The sequence below is a fragment of the Stylophora pistillata genome, chromosome 4 (assembly GCF_964205215.1).
Source record: "Stylophora pistillata chromosome 4, jaStyPist1.2, whole genome shotgun sequence".
Lineage (NCBI taxonomy): Eukaryota > Metazoa > Cnidaria > Anthozoa > Scleractinia > Pocilloporidae > Stylophora > Stylophora pistillata.
The window spans coordinates 6,149,994-6,170,624 of record NC_142522.1 but is presented as its reverse complement, the minus strand read 5'-3'; the positions used below and the strand labels follow the sequence as shown (position 1 = coordinate 6,170,624).

Here is a 20,631-nt window from a genome sequence, read left to right as displayed (position 1 = left end):
TTCTATTTTTTTTTATATTAGTTTTCCTTTGAGGATATATAAATATAGTTCAAGAAAAAGAGTTTCGCAGGGTATTTTTAACTTTAAATTGAAAAAATAGTGATTAACATACCTTTCTGATGACCGTACAACTCAACTCTCATAGATCTCTGCCCAATCCAAGCCACTGGTTGAAAACGAATATATCTTGCTCTGATCGGTAGCTTGAGTTCGTGATGAACAACAGTGTCCTGATCCATGTTTCCGGCGAAAACCTACATTAGCAAAATGTCCACTCATAAAGAACCCCTTCTATTGAACGATACCCGTAGTGCAAGTTCAACATGTGGTAACGAATAGTGTTAAGCCACAGCGATTAGGCAACTTCGTTTCTTAACAAGTCCCTCGGCTGTTATGCTAGGATATCTTTTGTCTATGCTTAAGAAACTTTTAGGAACCGAAAACTGCAGAGTTATTCTGCCTCAAAAATACCAGCTAAACGAGTTATACCTTTTGGGGTTGGTATTACTTAAGAAAAAAAATAACACGCGAACATTCAGAGTGATCAGTTCAGTTGATTTTGCACATACCTTAACTTTAGTGTGTCCAGGGTCCTTGTAGAATTGGAATTTCAGTCCATCGTTGCTGTACTGTAGCCTATATTTCGTTACCCAATGGGAGTAACGTCCGTTTCTACCTTGCGTAGCAACACCTGTGACTCTAATGTTTTTATTACGCAGATCAACCTGCAGCCACTGGCTGCCGTCCTTTGTGTCGGCGGACCAGACAACTGCGTTTAAGTGTAATCTGCCTAAACTGGTGGTATAATCTTCGTCAATTGGTGATGTAGAACTGATTTGCGAGTCTAATATTTCACCGTTTTCCATTCCAAGGGGTTCGTTAATATCTAGAGGTGTTATCAAAACGCTACATGTATAGATAAGCGTATCATTAAGTACCTATTTGACGAACATACATTCCCTTGGAGTAAAGTTCCTTTCAGAAGGGTGCGCTTCTCACTAGTTGTTCATGATTTGCAGAATTTGAGTTGTTTCATTTTGTTTGTTTGCTTTTCTCTAATTAACGAAATGAACTGTATGCAATTAGTAGAGAGTTCTGTGCAATGGAAGAGTCGTCCGTAAGGTAATTTGCACTCAGCATTATCCTGAGTAAATTTATAAACCTTAGTTTTTAAGTCTACGTGTACGCTCACCACTTTGTCTCCAAGAAATTGGGTCGCAAGGCTCCTTAGAAAAGGAAACTTGTTCAATGGCGAGAAGTTGTCCACCAAACTCTTCATAAATACCCAAGAATTCAAGCTGTATTATGTTTAAAGAAAACGTTCATGCATAAGTCACAAGTACCGGGACTTTTTACTACATTTATGCTAAGGAAGTTTACTTAAATAGTCTTAACTCAGTCTGAAAAAAATAAATATAAGATGCCGCTGAAATAGAAAGAAACAAACTTGTATACATATAGGCTAATGATCTTATTCAAGACGCATGAAAACGTAATTAAGCAATGATTTATTCTCATGAGTGAACTAATATCAACGAGATTACACTTTGGTACCTTTGCTTTGCTGTAATTGCTTGGCAACGGTATTTGCGTATAATTTATTGCACTTGCTACTTCATCCACAAAGAAGAGTAGAGTCGATAGGTTCGTTGTTAACGACTGCAGAACCACCTGTAACGATGTTTTGTACCAGTTGGTCACACCAATGAAATACCATAAACGTAAGCACTTCCATTCGTCAGTGTTTATGATTGGGGACAAGAGTGTATGAGGCACGTCAGATGCTTCAGTGCGAAGAAAAATAAATGATACTCCTGGACCTAAAAGTAATGTAAGGCATTAAATGTAATCATTTGTAATTAATTAAATGTATCATCGATTTTACACATGAGACATTCTCAATATGTTAAGCGTTGATGTCTGTAGTTCAGTCACCAGTCCGTCACTCATTCAATACGTCTGTCAGTTAGTCAGTTTTTGGGTGGGTCTCAGAGGCCTCAATCAATCTAAACCTTATTACAACTTGCTAGCCTAAATTCAATTAAAAATCTCGAACTTGTCAATATAATCCTACCGTAATTTTGTAAATCTAGATTCGGCGCATGTTTTGAGAGAGTCCATCCTTCCCGAGTCTCCCACTCACACGTGTCCTCTCTGAAACTGCAGTCTGGACTCACTAAAGGTTGAAAGACAAAGGAGGAAACCTTAAACTATCTTACAAAAACTAATGGAACTCGGTTGTCAAGTTTTGAGGTCTCGTGCCATCAATCAAACGCACTTTAAAGTATTTCTTTGGGCGTTTGGTTGCCATTTGTTAATAGTACAGGTGTCTTTTTTAAAACAAAAAAAGGTTGAGTTCGGTACGTATATTCGTCAACAGAGTTTGTGCCATTACCAGCTGTATACAAATCGGCTTCGACTTTAAACCCCTTCCACTTTATAATAAACACTCGTGGGTGGATGGTGAAATACTCAGGGCTAAATTAATGTTGCATTGAATCAGCAAAATTTGTTAATCCAACATCTGCTCTCCTACAAAGATTTCCGACGTGTAATAGGTCTAACTTTATGGCTACACTACATTACGCTGCGGCAGCACTCCATTAAGTCACGCTTATATTTAGTAGTGCATGCACGTTTGGTCAGTGATTTGCTTATAGACTTACGTATGCGGGTAACTCATCCACTTTAACGTCTACACGTGAATTGCCATGTACCCTTTTGTAAAATGCGCCTGATCGCGCGTGCAAAGTATGATTCTATTTTCGGGTGAACAGAAATATAGACGGACAGACAATGATCACTGCGTTACAACCAAAATTTTACCAGCTGAACAGGTTACCAGATTTGCTGAACAAAGGGGCTACGCTAAGTGCGCTATGAACTTCGCTATTTTTTCGATTTCATTAGAAGATCATTTAAAAAGGCCGCCTCGAAATATTTCAGGGGAGAAAAACTTGAACTGTAGCGATATCAAAAATTATTTTAAGCAATGCCTTCCCTGTAAATAAATCCTTGCTCTGTTTTGCCTCAATTCGTTTCAGTCCATACCTTGTGTAATAACCTTGTCACAGTTTCCATCCAGCACAGATAAATCATCTATCGCAATGTCTCCTTCACTTCCGTCAAGAGTCGTCCCTTCTACAACAAACTTTGTAAACAAAATTTTTAAAAAAATTCAATTTCCCATTCTCGTTAACGACAAACATCTCTAATTTAGTTTCAAATACTGAAAACGAAAAAACCGATGGTTGAAAAATGCTCACCACCAAGCCAAGATCGGAGAAAAAAGTCAACCGGCCTGAAATACACTGATCAATATACATTTATCTACTTTTTCAGCTACTCAACGACCAACCTTCTCCAACTAGCTTTTCAAAAAATGTGAACAGTGCCGGCCAAAAATTTAAGATGCAAGTTGCAGACGAAAGCTACTGCAGTTTTGAAGCTAATCGCAACTTACCCTGTAAGCTCTGTCACTTATTAAAGAAAATTGACCAAATTTCCAGCGATCTCCTTGATCGCCTGATAGTCTCCAAACCAATGTCTCGGATTGATTAGTCTTCAGATAAAAGGTCAGATTCCCGATATCTGACCCATACATATGATACCAAAACTGAACACAGGTTGATTCGTTGGGTTCCATCCAATCACTTAACAACCTTGCCACGTCCCCGAAGCGTTGCGGAGAAGCTTCGACATAAATAAACGAGCCTATGAAATAAAAACTGTTCACCATTGATTTCTTCATGTAAATTATGCCAAATTCCCTTTTCGTTCGTCAGTCTTAATGCTTAGATCTCAAGTACATTTTAAATCCTAAGCACCGGATATTAAAACGGAGTTTACCCCTCATTCATGCGAAAAAATATTCTAAACAACCTTAGGTCGAGCAGAAAATATAAGCTTAAAGTCAAGTTTTTGAGGAACTTTCAAGAGGGCTTATATTTGGCACTAAAATAAGGATCAACTTGCAATTACTATCGAAAATATCAGAATTTTCGAAGTTAATTGGTCCTCTAAACCTGCTGACTAAATTAGACCTCCTTTAAATAACCGACCCCAAGTGTACTGAAATAGGAAATTTAGTAAAAGCCGAGTAGAAGCAGTGAAAGAAGCCGGCAAACAAGTATGGGAATGCGAGCGCAAAAGCAAGTGCAAATCTGTGAAATCACTTAAGAATGTTGGAGTGACCGTAAAACAAAAGCAATTAAAAGCAACATTGTATTATCCAACCGTACGACGTCTCCAAAGAAAACGAGAAAGTAACTTTCCCAATACAGAGTTCATTAGGAGAATTTGCCATCGCTCCAACGTGAGCCTACTGTACCATATAAAACAAGTTTGGTAAGGAGATTAAATAAGATGCCACTGTTTTAACCTGATTTATATAATATGTTGTAAAAGGTAAATTTCGTTTTGTTTCTTACCGTCTTTGCTCAACGTGCTATGATCATAACTTGGCCCAGTTTTCTCCGTTGGTGTCTCACCCCAAGCCATGGTCCATTCGAAAGTGGCGTTCATATCCGGATTAAGCTGGCACAAGTCATTTTCGAAATTGCAAAAGCCTGTTTGAAGTAACAGCAGTTAGGAAAAATATCTAACAGGTTGTCATGACTCGGTCTTATTTTATCTTCGTTTCAATAATGCTACGGTAACAGGCCACCGCTTGCGCTTGTGTCCTGTAGTTAGCAGTATTCTTCTTGGACTTACTTTTGAAGGATTTACATCTTTTTGGCCTTTTTGAGTCTTTTGATGAGCAAGCTAAGTCGTTAAGGTGGCATTCCCCAGATCCTGCAATGCAAATTATCGACTCTATGAAATACGTTACTGTCAAGCTCCAAGGATTAATTCCGCAAACTGCTGACGACATAGTTGCTTATTGTGAATTTGGTTCCACGCTGAAGAAAGCTTTCCTCCCCAATAAAATCTAACTTTTCTTCACAAGAATTTACATATTGAACGCCTCTTGCAATTGGAACATTTTAGAAACATCTCTTGCGTATTACGCTGGTACACTCGTAGATATTAACCTTAGCTAATTTCATGAAGAGGCAGCTTTTATCTCTAACACCTCATGATCATATCTGTTTGTGGCTCTCATAGCTTATTTTGTGCTCTTTCGGCAATAACTAGCCAACGACGAAATCAAAACATTACCATGGTTGACAAGTTTTTTTATGCCTTACTCACCGCATACTGATGGAGTGTTAGTTCCATCCTTGCAGAAAGGTTCTCGAAGACAAGTCTCTGACCAAGAAATGCATGATCCATCAATGCAGTGATGCTTAAAGGGGCACTTATTTCCTGAATGCAGTAATTCAGAACTATGTTGAAATGCAACTCAGCATAAAAAGATAGGAAAAGCAAATAGTGAGTTGATGAATAATAAAGAGTGGCTGAATAATGGCAGAGGCACATTTACTCACGGCAGTTATTTTCATCGTCTCCGTTAGAGCAGTCATTTATATCGTTACATACAGCTGATGCTGGAAGACATTTTCCATCCAGACAAGCAAACTTATTGGAGGGACATTCACAATCATCTTCATCTGAATTATCGGTGCAAGCAAAGTCGCCATCACATCGCAAATTTTTCTTGACACATTCACCATTCTTGCATTGAAATTGTTTATTCCCGCAACTAAAACCTAAAAATACAATGAGATTATTATAAGCTACTGAAATCTATGATTTTTCGTTTCTTTCCCTTTATCATGCATGCAAACTCAGTACATTCGTTCATAACTTAATTGTATTCAAATAATTCTAGTGATGTTAGAGGTATTATTTTTTCGGTTTTAGGGTAACATATTTTGTCATGTTCAAAACCAGCAGAAAAAAAAAGAGAAAATAACGCAAAGAAAAGAAGACCTGTAAAAGTAACCTGGTTTTGCAAAGTATGGCAGCAAGCCACATTTTTCGGTCGTTACAATCACGTTCTTGATTGATGCATTTACTGGGTCGTGAGGAAAGCCCTCTCCCTCAAATATAATCTAGAAAGAGAAAAAACATTAAGTGCGTATCACTATGAATTTATCATCTTTTATAGCAAATACAAAAGATTAAGTATAAGTAAATTTACCCCCAGAAATAAATGAAGAATTCTATCCAATAAAATTTACCATCGTAAGTTACTTACCTGAACTGCTGTGGCACCTGGCCAAAAGACCTCCGCCGCGGACCATTCAGTACCATGATATCCACTGAGATGCCATGCTAACATCGGCTCTTTTTTACTTGGCTCTCGAAGCAGAACTTTTAAAGTTGACTTTGATTTAACAGGCATAAGGAAAGTGAACCGTAAGCACAAGCCAACGACTTCATGAAATGGTTTCCATGGTAACAGCGGACTCTGTAGCTGCGCTTTGTTAGAGCCGTTAATGTATACAAAACCATCTGGGATAAAAATTGTACAATAAATTTCACAGCATGAAATATTTTTAGATTAATAGTAGCGTTATTTTGACCAAAAAGATTCTGATCAAGTCCTTCATCTAGTCAGATCTCTTTAATTTCAACCCTATCATTCAAATATAACTTTTATTTATAATTACTCATTTCCTTCACGGAGCGGTTTTTTGGGAAATGATTTATTATAGGGATTATTCTTTGCTTGAAGAAAAGGCAAGTCAATTTTAAAAGACCTAACCGTTCCTCACAGTACCGCCTTTCTTTTTTTTTTCTTTTTGCCTTTATCTATTTATATATATATTTTTAACCAATTTACGTTACACAGATATTTTATCAATTTCCTACCAGGCGAGAGTTTCCACTTGGAGTTTTCATCAGGGATGGTCCAGTCACATTTTCCAGACTCGAAATAGCATTCCTCTAGCATCACCGCTTTTGAGGAAATATAAAATTTTAATCTTCGTTGGCGAGGGTTTACGAGCAATACGGTGGATTCACATGATTATTCTTCCTATTTGCGATAATGCAAAAGCAGAAGCAAAATACATATGCAGATACCTTTTAGGTTTACTAGTGCCAAAACTCGCTCCTCGAGAATTTCATCTGGATTTTCCACAAATGAATGGCTGACCTGAAAACAAACACACGGTATGGGTTAGATGCGTCTTCAAAATAATACAATGTCCAATAATGTAACAAGCATGCAACACTTTGTTTCATTTTAACGGTTGTGTTCTTATTGAATGAATTATTTGTAGTCGGCCAACCTAACGAATGCACAAGCAATGGTACCCTCATTTGATTAAAGAAGTAGTCGCTTCCGGAGAACGCTACAACGTTTCGATTAAATAATGCTTTTACAATTTAAGTGAGGGGGTCGACAAACTTTTAGTTAGTTAGACACTAATGTGTGTGTGTGTGTGTGTGTATGTTATTTTTTAGATATGAATATACCGTGACAGTTTCGTCAATGGTGAGGAGTAAATTAAAACACGAATAAAAACGAATAAAATTGAAACAAACCAGTGAATAACAACAAACCTTCACAATTTCAAGAGTTTATCATTCATTTTATGGCCTTTTGCTTAAGTAGGATTCTTTTCAAATTCTACAAATGAGCATACATTGGTGTCGTGTTCATTTGTTGCCATAAATGTAGTACGAGTTCTTTAACTTAAATAATGACAGCTACTCACCTGCACAGTAAAATTTCCAGGTTGACTAATCGTGTTAAAATCTGCCTCAAATGATGTGTTAACACAGGACAGGCTCACTGCTGAGTTCACTGTTACATTTTGTCCGAGGGTCGAGATGTTTAGTTCCAGTGGGCAACCAGGACAATAGACTCCCTCACAGCAAAACTTGTAATATCCTATAATTTGACCAAACATGCTGTGTGATTGACATATTGTATAGTCTACATCGTTTCTTCGCCAAACTGCAACTTGTGAGAATAGAGTCATCAATAACCTCTCAAAGTTTGTATGAAAAAAGTTCCATTAGCAAGTTTAAATGCTAACCCATTGTCCATTTCTCATACAAGGTAATCCTTTAATCACGCATTCCTAGTAACATTTAGTTCCTGGAGGAATCGTCAAATGTTCAAGAAAAACTGGTGGTGTTCCGTCTCAGCCAAGAGACTCATCAGATACCTTTGTGAAAGGTACTCTTTAATTAGCATATTACTGAAATGTCACGTAATACCTACAATTCATTGAAGGACGTTTTCAAGCACATGGTGAGAATTTACATAGAGAAACTGTAAGAAAGGAAACTATTTTTTTCCTTTTTTGTTTTGTTTTTGTTTTTGTAATTTAGACATCATCACTGTTTTGGTAACAAGTTTGGCCGCCAAGACTTAGTGAGAACGTAATTCTCTATGAGCCTTTTAGTGCCATTAAAACATAACGAGATCCTCCCTGATATTACCAGGTCCTTTTGAGGGGTTGGCTTCCACGTGATCAGCCAGATCTGACCTGATCCCGAGCATTTCAACATAATTGAGACAATTTTCCTAGATGAAGGATGATATCAAGAAACCAACCTGTTACAAGTAAGTGAGACCCAACGAAGGCAGAGATCGATGTTTCGTGATTCTTAAGTGTCATTTCTAAATTACGCGTTCCTGTTGAGGAGAAATGAAATTGTACTTCATATCAAATTACCTTACAATCAAGAGTTATGACACGTCAATCAAGAAAGCATTGAAAATTAAGACATTTGTCTCTTAATGAATATTTTTTTTTGTCATTTTACTCAGTAGCAAGGAACAAAAGAGACTTCATCAGCTTCTAGGAGAAGTTATGAGCTTCAGCTTCGTAATTGGGATTCTGAGTCCATGAGAGAGATATAAAAAAAACTGGTTTTAGTAGCCATTCCGTTTTATTTCTGCGCATGCTTCTTTGTCTTCTTATTTTTGTTTCGAGTGTGAGTGCTTTTTGTTCGTGCATGTCTCCTTAATTTTTTTTCCTTTCTGGTTTCTTTTCTTTTTTTTTTATTGACCAAATAAACGAATCAGAATGTCCTCACCCGGTTTGGTCCAAAACAGTCTTTCTCCTCTAATGGGCCGTTCATATTCTCCATTGGGCTTACGCATACCCACAGATATGTGGTCGTTGCCACCTTTTTCTCTTCCGAAGATCACCATTTGATGAAAGCGACACTTGTCAAGGACAACTGGCTGAGACGTTTGCTCTGGGTACCTTCAATAACAAAGTTATTAGAAGATATCAGTCTGAATGACAGAAAAAAATTCACAAATATAATCCCATGCACAAAAGCATGCTTATTGATACAATTCTCGCACATTACTTACTTGTCCCATTGAAGATAGCTAGTCCATCTCTTAACATAGATAATTGGTTTGGTTGTTACACTATTCCCGGATTCTTTTCCAACTCTTTCGATGCCTTTCTCTGTAACATCGTGCTTCCATAACTCGCACATATCGTCGCAAGCCACATAAAATGTGTAATTTCCGCTCAGAGGAACCTGAAATAGGTATTTGATAAAATAAAAAAAAAACCATGGCAATAACAGTATGAACAACAGCAACATAACAACGAACTTAATTTCAATATGTTAAAAAAGGCATGATTACAGCGTTTTTCTTTATACTGCCTTTCATTTTACATACTCCCTGTTTTGCGAAAGGAAAATCGTAGCTAATCGATCGGGTGAGAGTAAAAGTTGCTTTGGATTACATTTAGCGCAAAAGCTTGATAATCTAACAACCCTTTTGGTGCACTTTATTTGAAAGAATCAATGTAAAAATACCATTTCTATGTTACTAACAATACCATTTCTATGTTACTAACAATATCTCCATTGGGTTTACGATTTATCATCACGGGTTTATTACGAATCAACTTAACGGCCTGCTCCCAGTTGGCTTATTAGCTCAATTGGTAGAGCGCTGCACTAGTATCGCAGAGGTCAGTGGTTCGAATCCCGTACAGGCCTGATGTTTTTCAGGTCTGATTTTCGCTATTGCATAAATAGCGCTCTCTACTGCGAGGATCGTGCATCATACGTTTAAATATCTCAATAAGCTGGACAAACATGAAAGGGAAGGGACTTTCTATGACAAGATGTGCCTTTTTTGGAGAGTTTACCTGTAGGTAGCTTGTCAGTCGTTGAACATAATTCTCCGCCAGATTTATTGGCGCATTAAAATCTCGCAAAATAATTCGGCTTTCAGGTCGACCTTGGATAAGAGGATGCTCACGCATAGATGTCGCCTTTTTGGAGTCATATTGATGTTTATTGTACCATCCTTCACGCAAAACCCCGTGTACCTCTCTCGTCGACTCTACATCAAGTCAAACATTGAATACGTCAACTATCATAAGTTAACCGGAGTAGCCTCCAAAAAATATATCTTACGTCCATTTATGTTTGCAAAATGCCAAAGAAAATTCCCATATCTTTCTCCCTAGATGAATGGGATGCTCTTAAATCACAGTAGCTCACTTCTATATGAACGTATTACAAAGCAACTGTGATATCTTCTATCATAGAATGTAAAATAGGCTCGGTTAGCTTCATTCTTTCCCTTACCTAAAAAGCGTGTAGGCGAAAAGAAAAATATTGAAGAAATTTTCTAATAACTTACCGATTGTTTCCACGACGATATGGCAGAGAACTAGTGTGACATTATCACCCGTCAACGTTATTTTCACTTGATTTCCGAGCGCGGGTGGTGAGCAATGAAATGTGAATTCCTGTGTCGTTCCATCATATGCCATCGATTTGTAACATGTTGGAGTCAATCCAGTTTTACTGGATGACACACCTATACTGATGATTCCATAGTCTCGTGGACAGCAATCGGTTTTGTCAGTAATTGAAACAGAAACGACATACAGCGGTTTGTCAAGGGCTGCTTGCCACCAGGGATTTGACTCCTAAACCGACGACAGCGTAAAAAGCAATGTAGAAAAAATGGGGCAAAAATTTTGGTCATACCGGAACAAATAATATTCTAGACCATATACTGCTACAGCGTCCAATCCGAAAAAGAGGAAAAACTCAGCAACATATTTAACATGCCAGTTTAACAAACAAGGACATTTTGTACAATTCCTTACCTTCAAAGAACGAAAGCACGTAGAGTAGGATCGATCTATGGCCAGGATGGGTTCAAAGGGCTGAAAAATGCTTGAGCTTCCTATCAAACTCCGGTTTGACAATGATTCTTCTACAATGCAGTAGATATCACTGTTATATTTGGCCGAAAAGCCCCACACGTGATACAAGTAGAGAAGTTCGCTAAATCAAAGCTATTCCTTAACATGGACGAAAATACATAGTGAGGATCAGTTGACACGCTAAATATTGCTGGCGAATGTTTGGTTTATTGGAGCTCGTCGTAAAGCTTAAGAAAAGGTGAACCATATGTTAGTGACTCACCCAATGAGATGGGTGCACTGCGATTTTATGGAAGGCATGGCTTTTTACATTTGTACAGGTCATCACCTAACTAACATAAAGCTATTTGAAGAGAGAGGGTCGCCCAAACAGGAAGGTTTGTACACTGCAATGACTCTTGCGTGAGTCTTGCGTGAGTCTTGCGTGAGTCTTGCGTGAGCTAACCGCCTCCCGGTTAGCTCATTGGATAGAGCGCTGGACTGTTGAGCGGGAGGTCGAGGGTTCGAGCCCAGGCCGGACCAACACTCAGGGTCTTAAAATAATTGAGGAGAATATGCTACCTTTCTATAACATCAAGAAATAGTTAGATATTCTAGTCTTCTCGGATAGGGACGAATAAATGGAGGTCCCGTCTCCTTCAGGGTTAGGGGTAGGAGACGTTAATTTCCCACTCACGAGATTACTGTGTGATGGATGTCCTCCCGTGGGGTGGGATGGGTGGGTTAGGACAGCAGGTCCACATCAGCTATTACAGCTGCCAATTAATCAACCTGCTTAAACAACTAAATGAATGAAAAAAAAAATGCGTTTCCTCAATTTTTCGTTGGTGAACGAAAATTAGGAAAAAAACTATCAAAAAGAGAAAAATAATAAATGATTGCACCAAGCAATTTCAAATCGTTTACCATGGCAACTCACCAGCTTTTTTCTGACACAGCGGGTACCTTTTTAATGTACATTCACCACTCCTTATTCCAGATGAGCCACCTGCCAGATAACCACAGCTGCGAGTGCTTTGAATTGGTATTGGATATCCTGGCTTCCACAACGAGTAATTTAGTGGGGTGCCGTCAATCCATGTCCATTCATCCTTGCTTAACAGGCCAATGAACAAACTGTTAAAATTTGATTGGAAGCGTCTGATGTCGTCTAATAAATGGGAGAAAGTGGCTCTCAAACCTTCACGAGCTATCTTGGCCAAGGTCCCACCGTCTCGTTTGCACCGCTCCAAAGCCTGTTGCCAATTAAGCGTCCTTGAGGGATTTATAGAAAAGCAACCACCACGAAGGGGGAAAAATCCCGGACGACACCATGATTGCGATACTTAAAAGGGAAGAAAAACAATGCTGTCAAAAGAACCATCCCAGGTATTTATTGCTATACACGCCACAATTATCACAGAATGGTGATCGCAAGTGCGCTGCTTCTAGTCTCAAGATTGCGCTTACTAACTCGGTAAAAATTTCTTTATTGTTATTGCTTGAAATTTGGTGCCAATATTAAACTGTATAAATGCAAATTAAACCATTAAGTGCGCAGATTTCAAAAAAGACTTTATCCACCTCTAAAGGTGTAAACACTGTTTGCCCAAGGCCCTCCTTTGCCTTCCTCACTGCAATTATTACTCTTGCCATACTTGTCAAAAGTTTCTTCTGCTGTTGCACTGGACAAGCACTGCCCATGGTCTTGTACTGCAAACATTTGGAAACCTCTTTTGCGTGCCACGATCGCACACTTTTCAACTGCGTTTTGGCGTGCTCTGTAATTTCCATCCAACACTGGGTCTGTTCCTTCAAGGTGCGGAATAGCACGATCAACAATGTCTCTGTAGCACCCCAGATATTTATAATCTATTCGATTAAAAAAAAAATTAAGTAGTTACTAACCGACTTTTTATTGAACAAAAGCTGATAGTTTCGAAAGAAACTGTTTGGGCTGCGTCGGTGGGAGTAACGAAATAATTTGGATATATCAACAAAGTTGAAGTGGTAAATTGGCCACCGTAACGATTACAAAAGCTGACGTTTCGAGCATTAGCCCTTCGTCGGAGCGAATAGAGGAATTGTGGGTTGTGTGTGCATTTAAAGGCAGAGAATGGAGCTACGTTATTGGTGGGAACATGGCAACAAGAAAAACAAGAATAAATTAGTGGAATGAAAAGCGTTCGTTGATCCCCGTGGGATTTAGACTGCCGGTTTGAAAGATGAGCTTTTGTTCAAGATTTTTACGGCTCTCCGTGCTGCCTAAGTTTAAGGAAAGACCGCATATTGCCATATGTTGCTTAGAATCATTAGGTAAATTAAAATGTTTAGCGACTGGTTTCGATGTGTCTTTGTCATTCCTTTCCACATCTCGAAGGTGTTCTCAGAATCGGTCACCTAGTCTTCTGCCTGTTTCGCCGATGTATATCTTTTTGCAATAAGTGCAAGTTATGCAATAGATTACATTGGCCGAGGTACACGTGAAGTGCATTGAACAGATGAGTGACAAATATTAAACAGATGAGTGACAAGCTTGGTGATCATCGGATAATATTCGAAAACAGGTAAAATGCATTGCTAAATATTCGGTTTAGCGAGAATATTTTACCACACCACAAGGATCCGAAGAAAGCATGCAGCGAAATCAATCGCTTGTCCTTTGAAGGTCTGGGTAAAAGACTGAGCAAAAGCGGCAAAATGTATAAAATACTACTTGTAAGGAGCGAATATATGGCACAAAGAGAAAGCTTTCGAAGCAAATGATTCATGTCTGTGAGTTATGTTGCAGATTTTTGTTCGTGTTGATTTCCCAAGCAAAGTTCTTCTTTTTCCTAAGGCCAAAAACACAACCATATGGATTTCGATCAAAGCTTAGTAAGTGTAAACCTGTGGCTTGATAGAAGGGGATGGAAATGAAACGTGTTCTCCAAATAAAACAGTGAAATTCGCACCATTTCGTCAATTCACTACAACTATAACGAATGATTTCTTTTTTTTGTCTCGTAAGATTTAAATTTAGTCATCCAAATGTGGACTAAACAGAAATGGCAATAATTTGCACGAAGTTCCATGAGTAGTTGTAGTCAAATGACTCTTATTTCACCAAAAGGGGAAATACTCTTCGAAAATCATTAATTTTTTTAATATAAAGTCTTATTTAAAAGTATACATAAAGTCATGGAACAAGGAGAGTTTAAAGATTCCAAACAGCAAAACAACCTCTTGAAGGTTAAAACCTTAAATTTTTGACACGAAATCTGCTATTTCATGTCTTGCCCAACAACTCTGCCTTCTACTTGTGACTTAAAAAAATAAACACTCCTCTTTAGCCATCACGTGCCCATTTGCTTGATGAATTATAATTTCTCGAAAAATTTTGTTGAATTAAATAAGGATTTTTTCCAAAAATAAGAGAAGAAACCCACACAAATAACATTACGGGACACCAATTTTCAGATGGAGATGCTGCGTTGATCAAATCGACAAACCTTTAATAATGTAAACATCGTTTGACCAAGGTCCTCCTTCGCCATCGCTGCGGCAATAAGTGCTCCGGCCATATTTGTTGAACGTTTTTTCTGCTGAGACACTAGCTGCACACCATCCACCATTCTGAACTGCAAACATGCGAAAGCCCCTTTTGTGAGCTGCGAGGGCACACTTCTCGATCGCGTTTTCACGGTTCAGGTAAGCATCGACCAATAAGGGGTCAGCTCCTTCTAATGTTGGAATTGCACGATTGTTTGTGTCTCTATAACATCCCACTCTTTCGTGATCTGGGGAAGTCACTAGTGAGACTACCGATAAAAAGGCATGGAATTAGAATTGATCTTCAAAGTCAACAATCTAACTCTAGAATTCGCGGCTGAGCTATACCAGGAAGAAACCTATAAAGGACACCTGGTTGTTGAGTTGAGTTGAGTGAAGTGTTATCCTAATATGTTTAAAGGACCACACATATCACGTAAAGAGGTTTCTCCAAACTTGTAAACGTTGCAAGAACAAGTAGCTTATAACAAGTATGTACTCAGACAGCTGATTTTCAAGCATTGCTTACAAGGGCAGGTTAAATGAATCAAAGAAATAGACAGAAGAAAAGTGAGACGTAACGGCGCTACTCCGAGAAACACACCCAGGCCAATTATAATGGAAATTGATAAAATGGAAATTGACGGGTTCCTGAACCAATATCACTTGAGATAAATTTTGCCTTCGTAAGACAACAAGCTCCAAACAGAGACATTTATCAAACATGCTTACTGGATTGATTGCATCTTGTCTTTATCTTCATAATTTGATCCACGGACAATGCTTGATCGTAGAACTGCAGGCAGGAAACTTTTCCATAAAATTGCATCTCATGGTTGTTCGACGCTCCTATAGTAAGATTTCCTTGAGTTGCCAATTCCACGTTGGTTCCAATAGACTTGTTCATAACCAGGCTCTCATTCACCCACACAGACGCAACGCCAGCGTGAATATCGTACGTGGTCCCCACAAAATTCCACGCGTTTACTTTGATAACACCTTCTATACCTAATATGTGAGTCTTAGAACGATCCCTGACCATATAACGAATTTCAAGTCCCAAGGTCGAAGGAAAATACCACATCGAGCAACCATACTCATATATCAGACCAGCACGAGAGGCAGAGGCGTCAGGGTGCACCCATGCAAAAACACTCACCGAAAACCTTGTATCAAGTTCTCCCCCATTTTCAACTTCCACATAGCTGTTATTAAAACCGCTGATAAGAAAGGAGCCAGCTGGATCACCAAACGGACCTGTCGCCGGCATGATGTTATTGGAAACTGCTTTGGTTGCTCCATTTGGACTATGGTCAACAACTCTATCGTTGCGATGCGTGGAAAAAAGAGCTACAGGCAGGGGAACATCTTGGAAAATAAACAGATTTGCGATATGTGAAAACCTTTTTTCCATCGACTTTCAAATGAATAGAAAAAAAAATACGCTGCATTTGTAACTGTTGCAAGAAGATTGTTTGGAAAAGGGTAGTTCAGAAGAATTTCAGCGAACTATAAATCATTTTTTTCTCTATTACGAGAGGTGTACATAGACCAAGCATAGTAAAGGGTTAGAGATAAACCAGTTTCTTTATATACCAGCAACTAAAACACATACCTAACGGTTCTTCGCAAATAAATCCATTACGTCTCGTGCAGGGTAGATCGTTCCAGCGCCATCCGTATCCAGCCCAGTTTGAACTCCATCCAATTGCATTTAAGAAGGCTCCACACTTACCATCACCGCTCGGTTCCCTCGGGCCCCATAGATCTATATTACTCGTTACATTATCATCATCTAACCAAACCCAACGTAGCTTGCTATCAATTCCAAGGGTAAGACCGCGGTATTCTTGCTTGAGTTGTTTCCGCTGATCTGCAAGGGCCTTTAATTGCTCTGCACTATTAACTATAGCGATTTCGCTCTTCTGCTTGTGACATAAGTTCCGGGAAAACCGCCACTGCTTAGATGATTGGAAATAAAACATGAAACATGATTTTCCTAGTTTGTACCAGCCAGGCAAACATCCAGAAATAGAATGGCTACCTACAAAGAAAATAGCTCATTGGTTTTTCTCTTTTTTATCTGCAGCTTTCCATTTTACTGGTAATAATTCTCTTTTGTCAAAGAAGAAAATTGATTTATCTTATTGCGACAGATGGTTCATGTGGATAAGTTAGACACTGAAGAATAACTCCTCGTTTGTCTCGTATTGATAGAAAATTTCCGTTTTTAAACGAGTGAAATTTTTATTTTAAAAGTTTGACTGAAATGTCAGTGAAAACGTTTGGAAATAATCAAGTACACAGCTCGCCATTAATTGAATACTGGTGGTCTTCAATCTTATCCTTAATCTTTCTCTCTTCTTCTTTCTCTTCCCCCTCCCTTTCTCTTTCCCTCTCGTCTTCCTATAGTGCAGAGAAAAAATTGAGCGCGGAAGAATCTGCTCGCTTCCATTTTAAAGAAATCTGCATCGGGTTTCACTTAAATAGAGATTTTTGCGTCCTTACCTGATTTACTAACATTGCAGGCATAAAAAGAGAAACCCGTCTTGCTTTTGCAGCAATCCATAAAACTGTGATCTTCAAGAGTAATCATAGGCCCAACTCTATCTCTGCTTATGAAGAAAATCTTACTGCAATTCTGTGAAAACTCCTTGTGACTGAGAACAGCAACATCCAAGGGATAGTTATTATAGTTAGAAATATCTAGCTTTGTGTTAACGAAGCTGTTTCCTTTTAATGCTTTGGGGTAGATGAAATAGGGCTTTTCTGTCGGATTTCCTTGTGGATGTGCGATAGTGAATCGGAATTCATCGGAATACAGATAGTCTTCAGAAGGTTTTGTTGATATTCTAAAATCATTTCCCTTGAGGGAAGACACGTAGAACGTTGCTTTGCCTAAAATGATAAATTTAAAAAGAATCATGGATCACGTTCTTTATGTTAATGTCTGTGTTGCAACGATTCTTGGTAAAATTCTCATAGTTGTGCAAGGAACGCCACAGAGGAATGGCATTTCGGATTCACCTCACAACATATATAACTCATAAATGAATGAGGAAAATCTTTGGTAAACAAGTCATCAGAAATAAACAACATCACTCTACTAGACATGTATCTAGTAACCGCTATCACAGCATTTCATAGCAAGAGAATTAAGAAAAAAAGATTTGCATTGGGCAACCACACACATTTCCAGTTAATTGGTACGCTGAAACCAACTTACCCATTTTAGCAGTTATGTCCATAAAAACAGCGCTGACGTTTGAAAGCCGAAGTAACTGCTAAAAGCTATTATGAAGATACTACTCCACACATTCAAAAATTTATTATACACCGTTATCATGAGCGCAAATAATTTCCTATAAAATCGAAAGAAGATGTTGATTTTGTCATACTCGATTGGTGACAAGGTCCTTGTTGAAACATGAAGTCGTCCAAAGCTGCGTCTCCACGATAGCTTGTACCTGTAATACCATCTATGATTATCTAGAAAATGAAATGAAAAAGACTTCCTTACTATGATGAAATTACGCCTAAACGAGGAGAGAGACAAAGTATGTTAAATTTCCGCCAAAGCTCTGCCGTTTGCTGATAATCTTAGAAGTCTCATATTCTCTCGCTCTCTGAGTTTTAAACCTGGCATGGGGTCATGTAATCCGTGCTTTGACTGATAACTTCCAACGAAATATGTATGTTTGGGAAGATTGTAATAATCAGCAGCGCAATTAAAATGAAAAAGATCCTCAGGGAACTCACTCTATAGCGTAAATAATAGGTCTATTCTAGTAAGACATGTTTCATGCTACAAAAAGGGCCTCTTGTCGCATCGATCAGATCACCCCAAATGAAGACACTCGAAAGGGGTGCGGAAACGTTGGGTCGATAAATTGTAACTTTGGTTACATTCATTAAATCTTTAAACCAGAGTAGCATCAAAGTATTTCTGATTGTCCCCCTGGTTGCTGTGCGAACTTAAATATAATCCATTCTAGTTGTTGCTACCGTGGGAAGAGGCTATGATTCCAATCGTGACATCCCACCTGATAACTTGAAGTGTCGTTAATGCTAACTTGCCCTTCTATCCAACCATTTCCTTGATTCTTTGACTTAAACCAAAGCGGTTGCAACCTGTCTGCAGCCTGTCTTCTTATATACATAACAACACATCCCATGGAAGAGCCATACATGTGGTAGTAGAACATCATACAATGCCGTCCTCGCAACCACGGACTCGTCAGTCTTGCAGTGTCTCCCATCTTTCTGGGTCGCGATGTTTCAATATAAATGTAGTAACCAGATCCTTTGGAGAGAATAACTAGTATCACAGGAAAAAAGTCTTCATTTCGAGCACCAAATATGAGGAAATTCTGACATCTTCTGATTTGATTATTTCATTCAAATTGGCTTTTTCTCAGCTGGGCACAAATCAACTAATTATAGTAACGGCGAGTTATATCAAACTTACAATTAAAGTGATTAGCCCCGAATGAGGAAATGCCAGTTTTCATAAATACTGATACTTCGTAATACCTGAAGTATGGTCCCTGGTGGGTCCAGTCTCATAGCTTGGTGTCCTGCCCTTTCTCCTTCTCCATGTGAAGATAGAATTTAAATCGCTCCTCCAAAAGCAAAAGTTACGTTCGAAATTACAATTCCCTAAGAATAAAAGATACAAAAGCCGTGACCTTAACAGCTGACAAATAAGAAAGTTATAACTAAAGCTCGGAAATTACGCATTTCATGACATACCATCACGAAATAAGCGATAACAGAAACATCATTAATGGCTCTGTAATAATTTGAACAGAAGCGCGATACGAACCTTGTACGCTGGTGTTGAAGTCCCTCTCATCATGGCATAGTCCATCAACCAAGTTGACGTAACAGACGGCTATACGACTTGTGTAGTTTTTGCCAACTGTTGCTTGCAGGACAATCTGTAATAATAATCATTGTGACTATTAGTATATCGTTTTTTGTGATGAACCTAAGGCCAGTGAAGTCTACTCTGATTGCTCGAAAAGGTGAACAGCAGGCAAGGTTATCGGTAAAATTTCACACTTGGAGTCAACTTGACCTACCACGACAAGGAGCGCTACTCCTTATTCTTTTATACTATAGTGACATGTAGGATCTATGCAGATTGCAATGCTCGTGCTAATAGAAAACTTTAAAACCTCTCAAAGAAAAGTGAACATCATCTTAATTAATGTTTCACGCTTTTGCAATATGTGTACCTGACACTCATCGGTATAACCGATATCGACGCTAGCCTTTATCCACTGACTTCCCTGATCTCCCGACTTTTGCCACATCGAATAATATCCTTGTTGCCCTCGAACTTGAAGCAAGATATCCAGTCTTCCCACATCACGCCCAGACAAGCGATAAGAAAAGCGGAAACATTTTGGTCCTCGAATGAATGGACTCGATAACTGAGCGGCTTGATTTACTTTATCAGGTTGTAATTCTTCGATGTAAATGTAATTTCCTCCTCCTGATATGGAAAAGAGAGGCGGTACGCTATGATTTTACCACTATTCGATTACTGCTCCTTTGTGTGGGATGGTTGCGGTAAATGAAATAAGAACTACCTTGACGGTCTTCTTAAGCGAGCTGCGGGAATTATTTCGGGTCGCAAGGCTACCGATAATGATATACAGCAAATATTGAAGTCGCCATCCCTACAATTCCGCAGAGAATATCGATCACGAGTGCATACAGATCTATAAATTTATTAATGGCTTGGCTCCAGCCTATCTACTTGACGACTTCCACTCCTCGGAGCAGACCCATAATTATAACACTAGAAATAAAGACCTTATCCGCCCGACTCTTGCCAAAACAACTAAATTTCAAACATCCTTTAAGTACAATGCCGCCAAATCCTGGAACACTCTTCCCCGCAACCTACACCATGATCAATCTCTCACTAGTTTTAAGCTAAACGTTAAGAAACATTTAAATTATCTTAATTAGTTTTTTTTTTTTTTTTGTACTACTCGAATGATTTTTACAGTCTATTATTTATTCACAATTTATTATCTCTTCATAA

At 38.6% G+C, this 20,631-nt stretch overlaps 1 protein-coding gene across 3 annotated transcripts in view; it reads right to left on the bottom strand.

Annotated features, from left to right (window-relative positions):
* Positions 1-20,631, bottom strand: part of LOC111344962 (uncharacterized) — a 44,150-nt gene that overhangs the window by 19,483 nt on the left and 4,036 nt on the right. For 2 of the 3 annotated variants that reach the window (XM_088759178.1, XM_088759176.1), the window contains exons 6-38: positions 19,814-20,073; positions 19,399-19,513; positions 19,107-19,232; positions 18,617-18,876; positions 17,972-18,062; positions 17,082-17,471; positions 16,189-16,617; positions 15,306-15,941; positions 14,534-14,842; positions 12,627-12,914; positions 11,983-12,387; positions 11,004-11,113; positions 10,529-10,820; positions 10,029-10,225; positions 9,230-9,405; positions 8,944-9,116; positions 8,459-8,539; positions 7,611-7,786; positions 6,973-7,045; positions 6,760-6,846; positions 6,143-6,399; positions 5,888-5,996; positions 5,430-5,651; positions 5,194-5,307; positions 4,714-4,794; positions 4,431-4,568; positions 3,464-3,714; positions 3,052-3,151; positions 2,075-2,176; positions 1,555-1,820; positions 1,193-1,298; positions 570-886; positions 113-254 (exon numbers count right to left, since the gene is read on the bottom strand). In XM_088759178.1, the coding sequence (XP_088615304.1) occupies positions 113-254; positions 570-886; positions 1,193-1,298; positions 1,555-1,820; positions 2,075-2,176; positions 3,052-3,151; positions 3,464-3,714; positions 4,431-4,568; positions 4,714-4,794; positions 5,194-5,307; positions 5,430-5,651; positions 5,888-5,996; positions 6,143-6,399; positions 6,760-6,846; positions 6,973-7,045; positions 7,611-7,786; positions 8,459-8,539; positions 8,944-9,116; positions 9,230-9,405; positions 10,029-10,225; positions 10,529-10,820; positions 11,004-11,113; positions 11,983-12,387; positions 12,627-12,914; positions 14,534-14,842; positions 15,306-15,941; positions 16,189-16,617; positions 17,082-17,471; positions 17,972-18,062; positions 18,617-18,876; positions 19,107-19,232; positions 19,399-19,513; positions 19,814-20,073 (6,879 nt within the window). The remainder of the gene's footprint in view (positions 1-112; positions 255-569; positions 887-1,192; positions 1,299-1,554; positions 1,821-2,074; positions 2,177-3,051; positions 3,152-3,463; positions 3,715-4,430; positions 4,569-4,713; positions 4,795-5,193; positions 5,308-5,429; positions 5,652-5,887; positions 5,997-6,142; positions 6,400-6,759; positions 6,847-6,972; positions 7,046-7,610; positions 7,787-8,458; positions 8,540-8,943; positions 9,117-9,229; positions 9,406-10,028; positions 10,226-10,528; positions 10,821-11,003; positions 11,114-11,982; positions 12,388-12,626; positions 12,915-14,533; positions 14,843-15,305; positions 15,942-16,188; positions 16,618-17,081; positions 17,472-17,971; positions 18,063-18,616; positions 18,877-19,106; positions 19,233-19,398; positions 19,514-19,813; positions 20,074-20,631) is intronic. The other variant, XM_088759177.1, reaches the window with a different exon arrangement.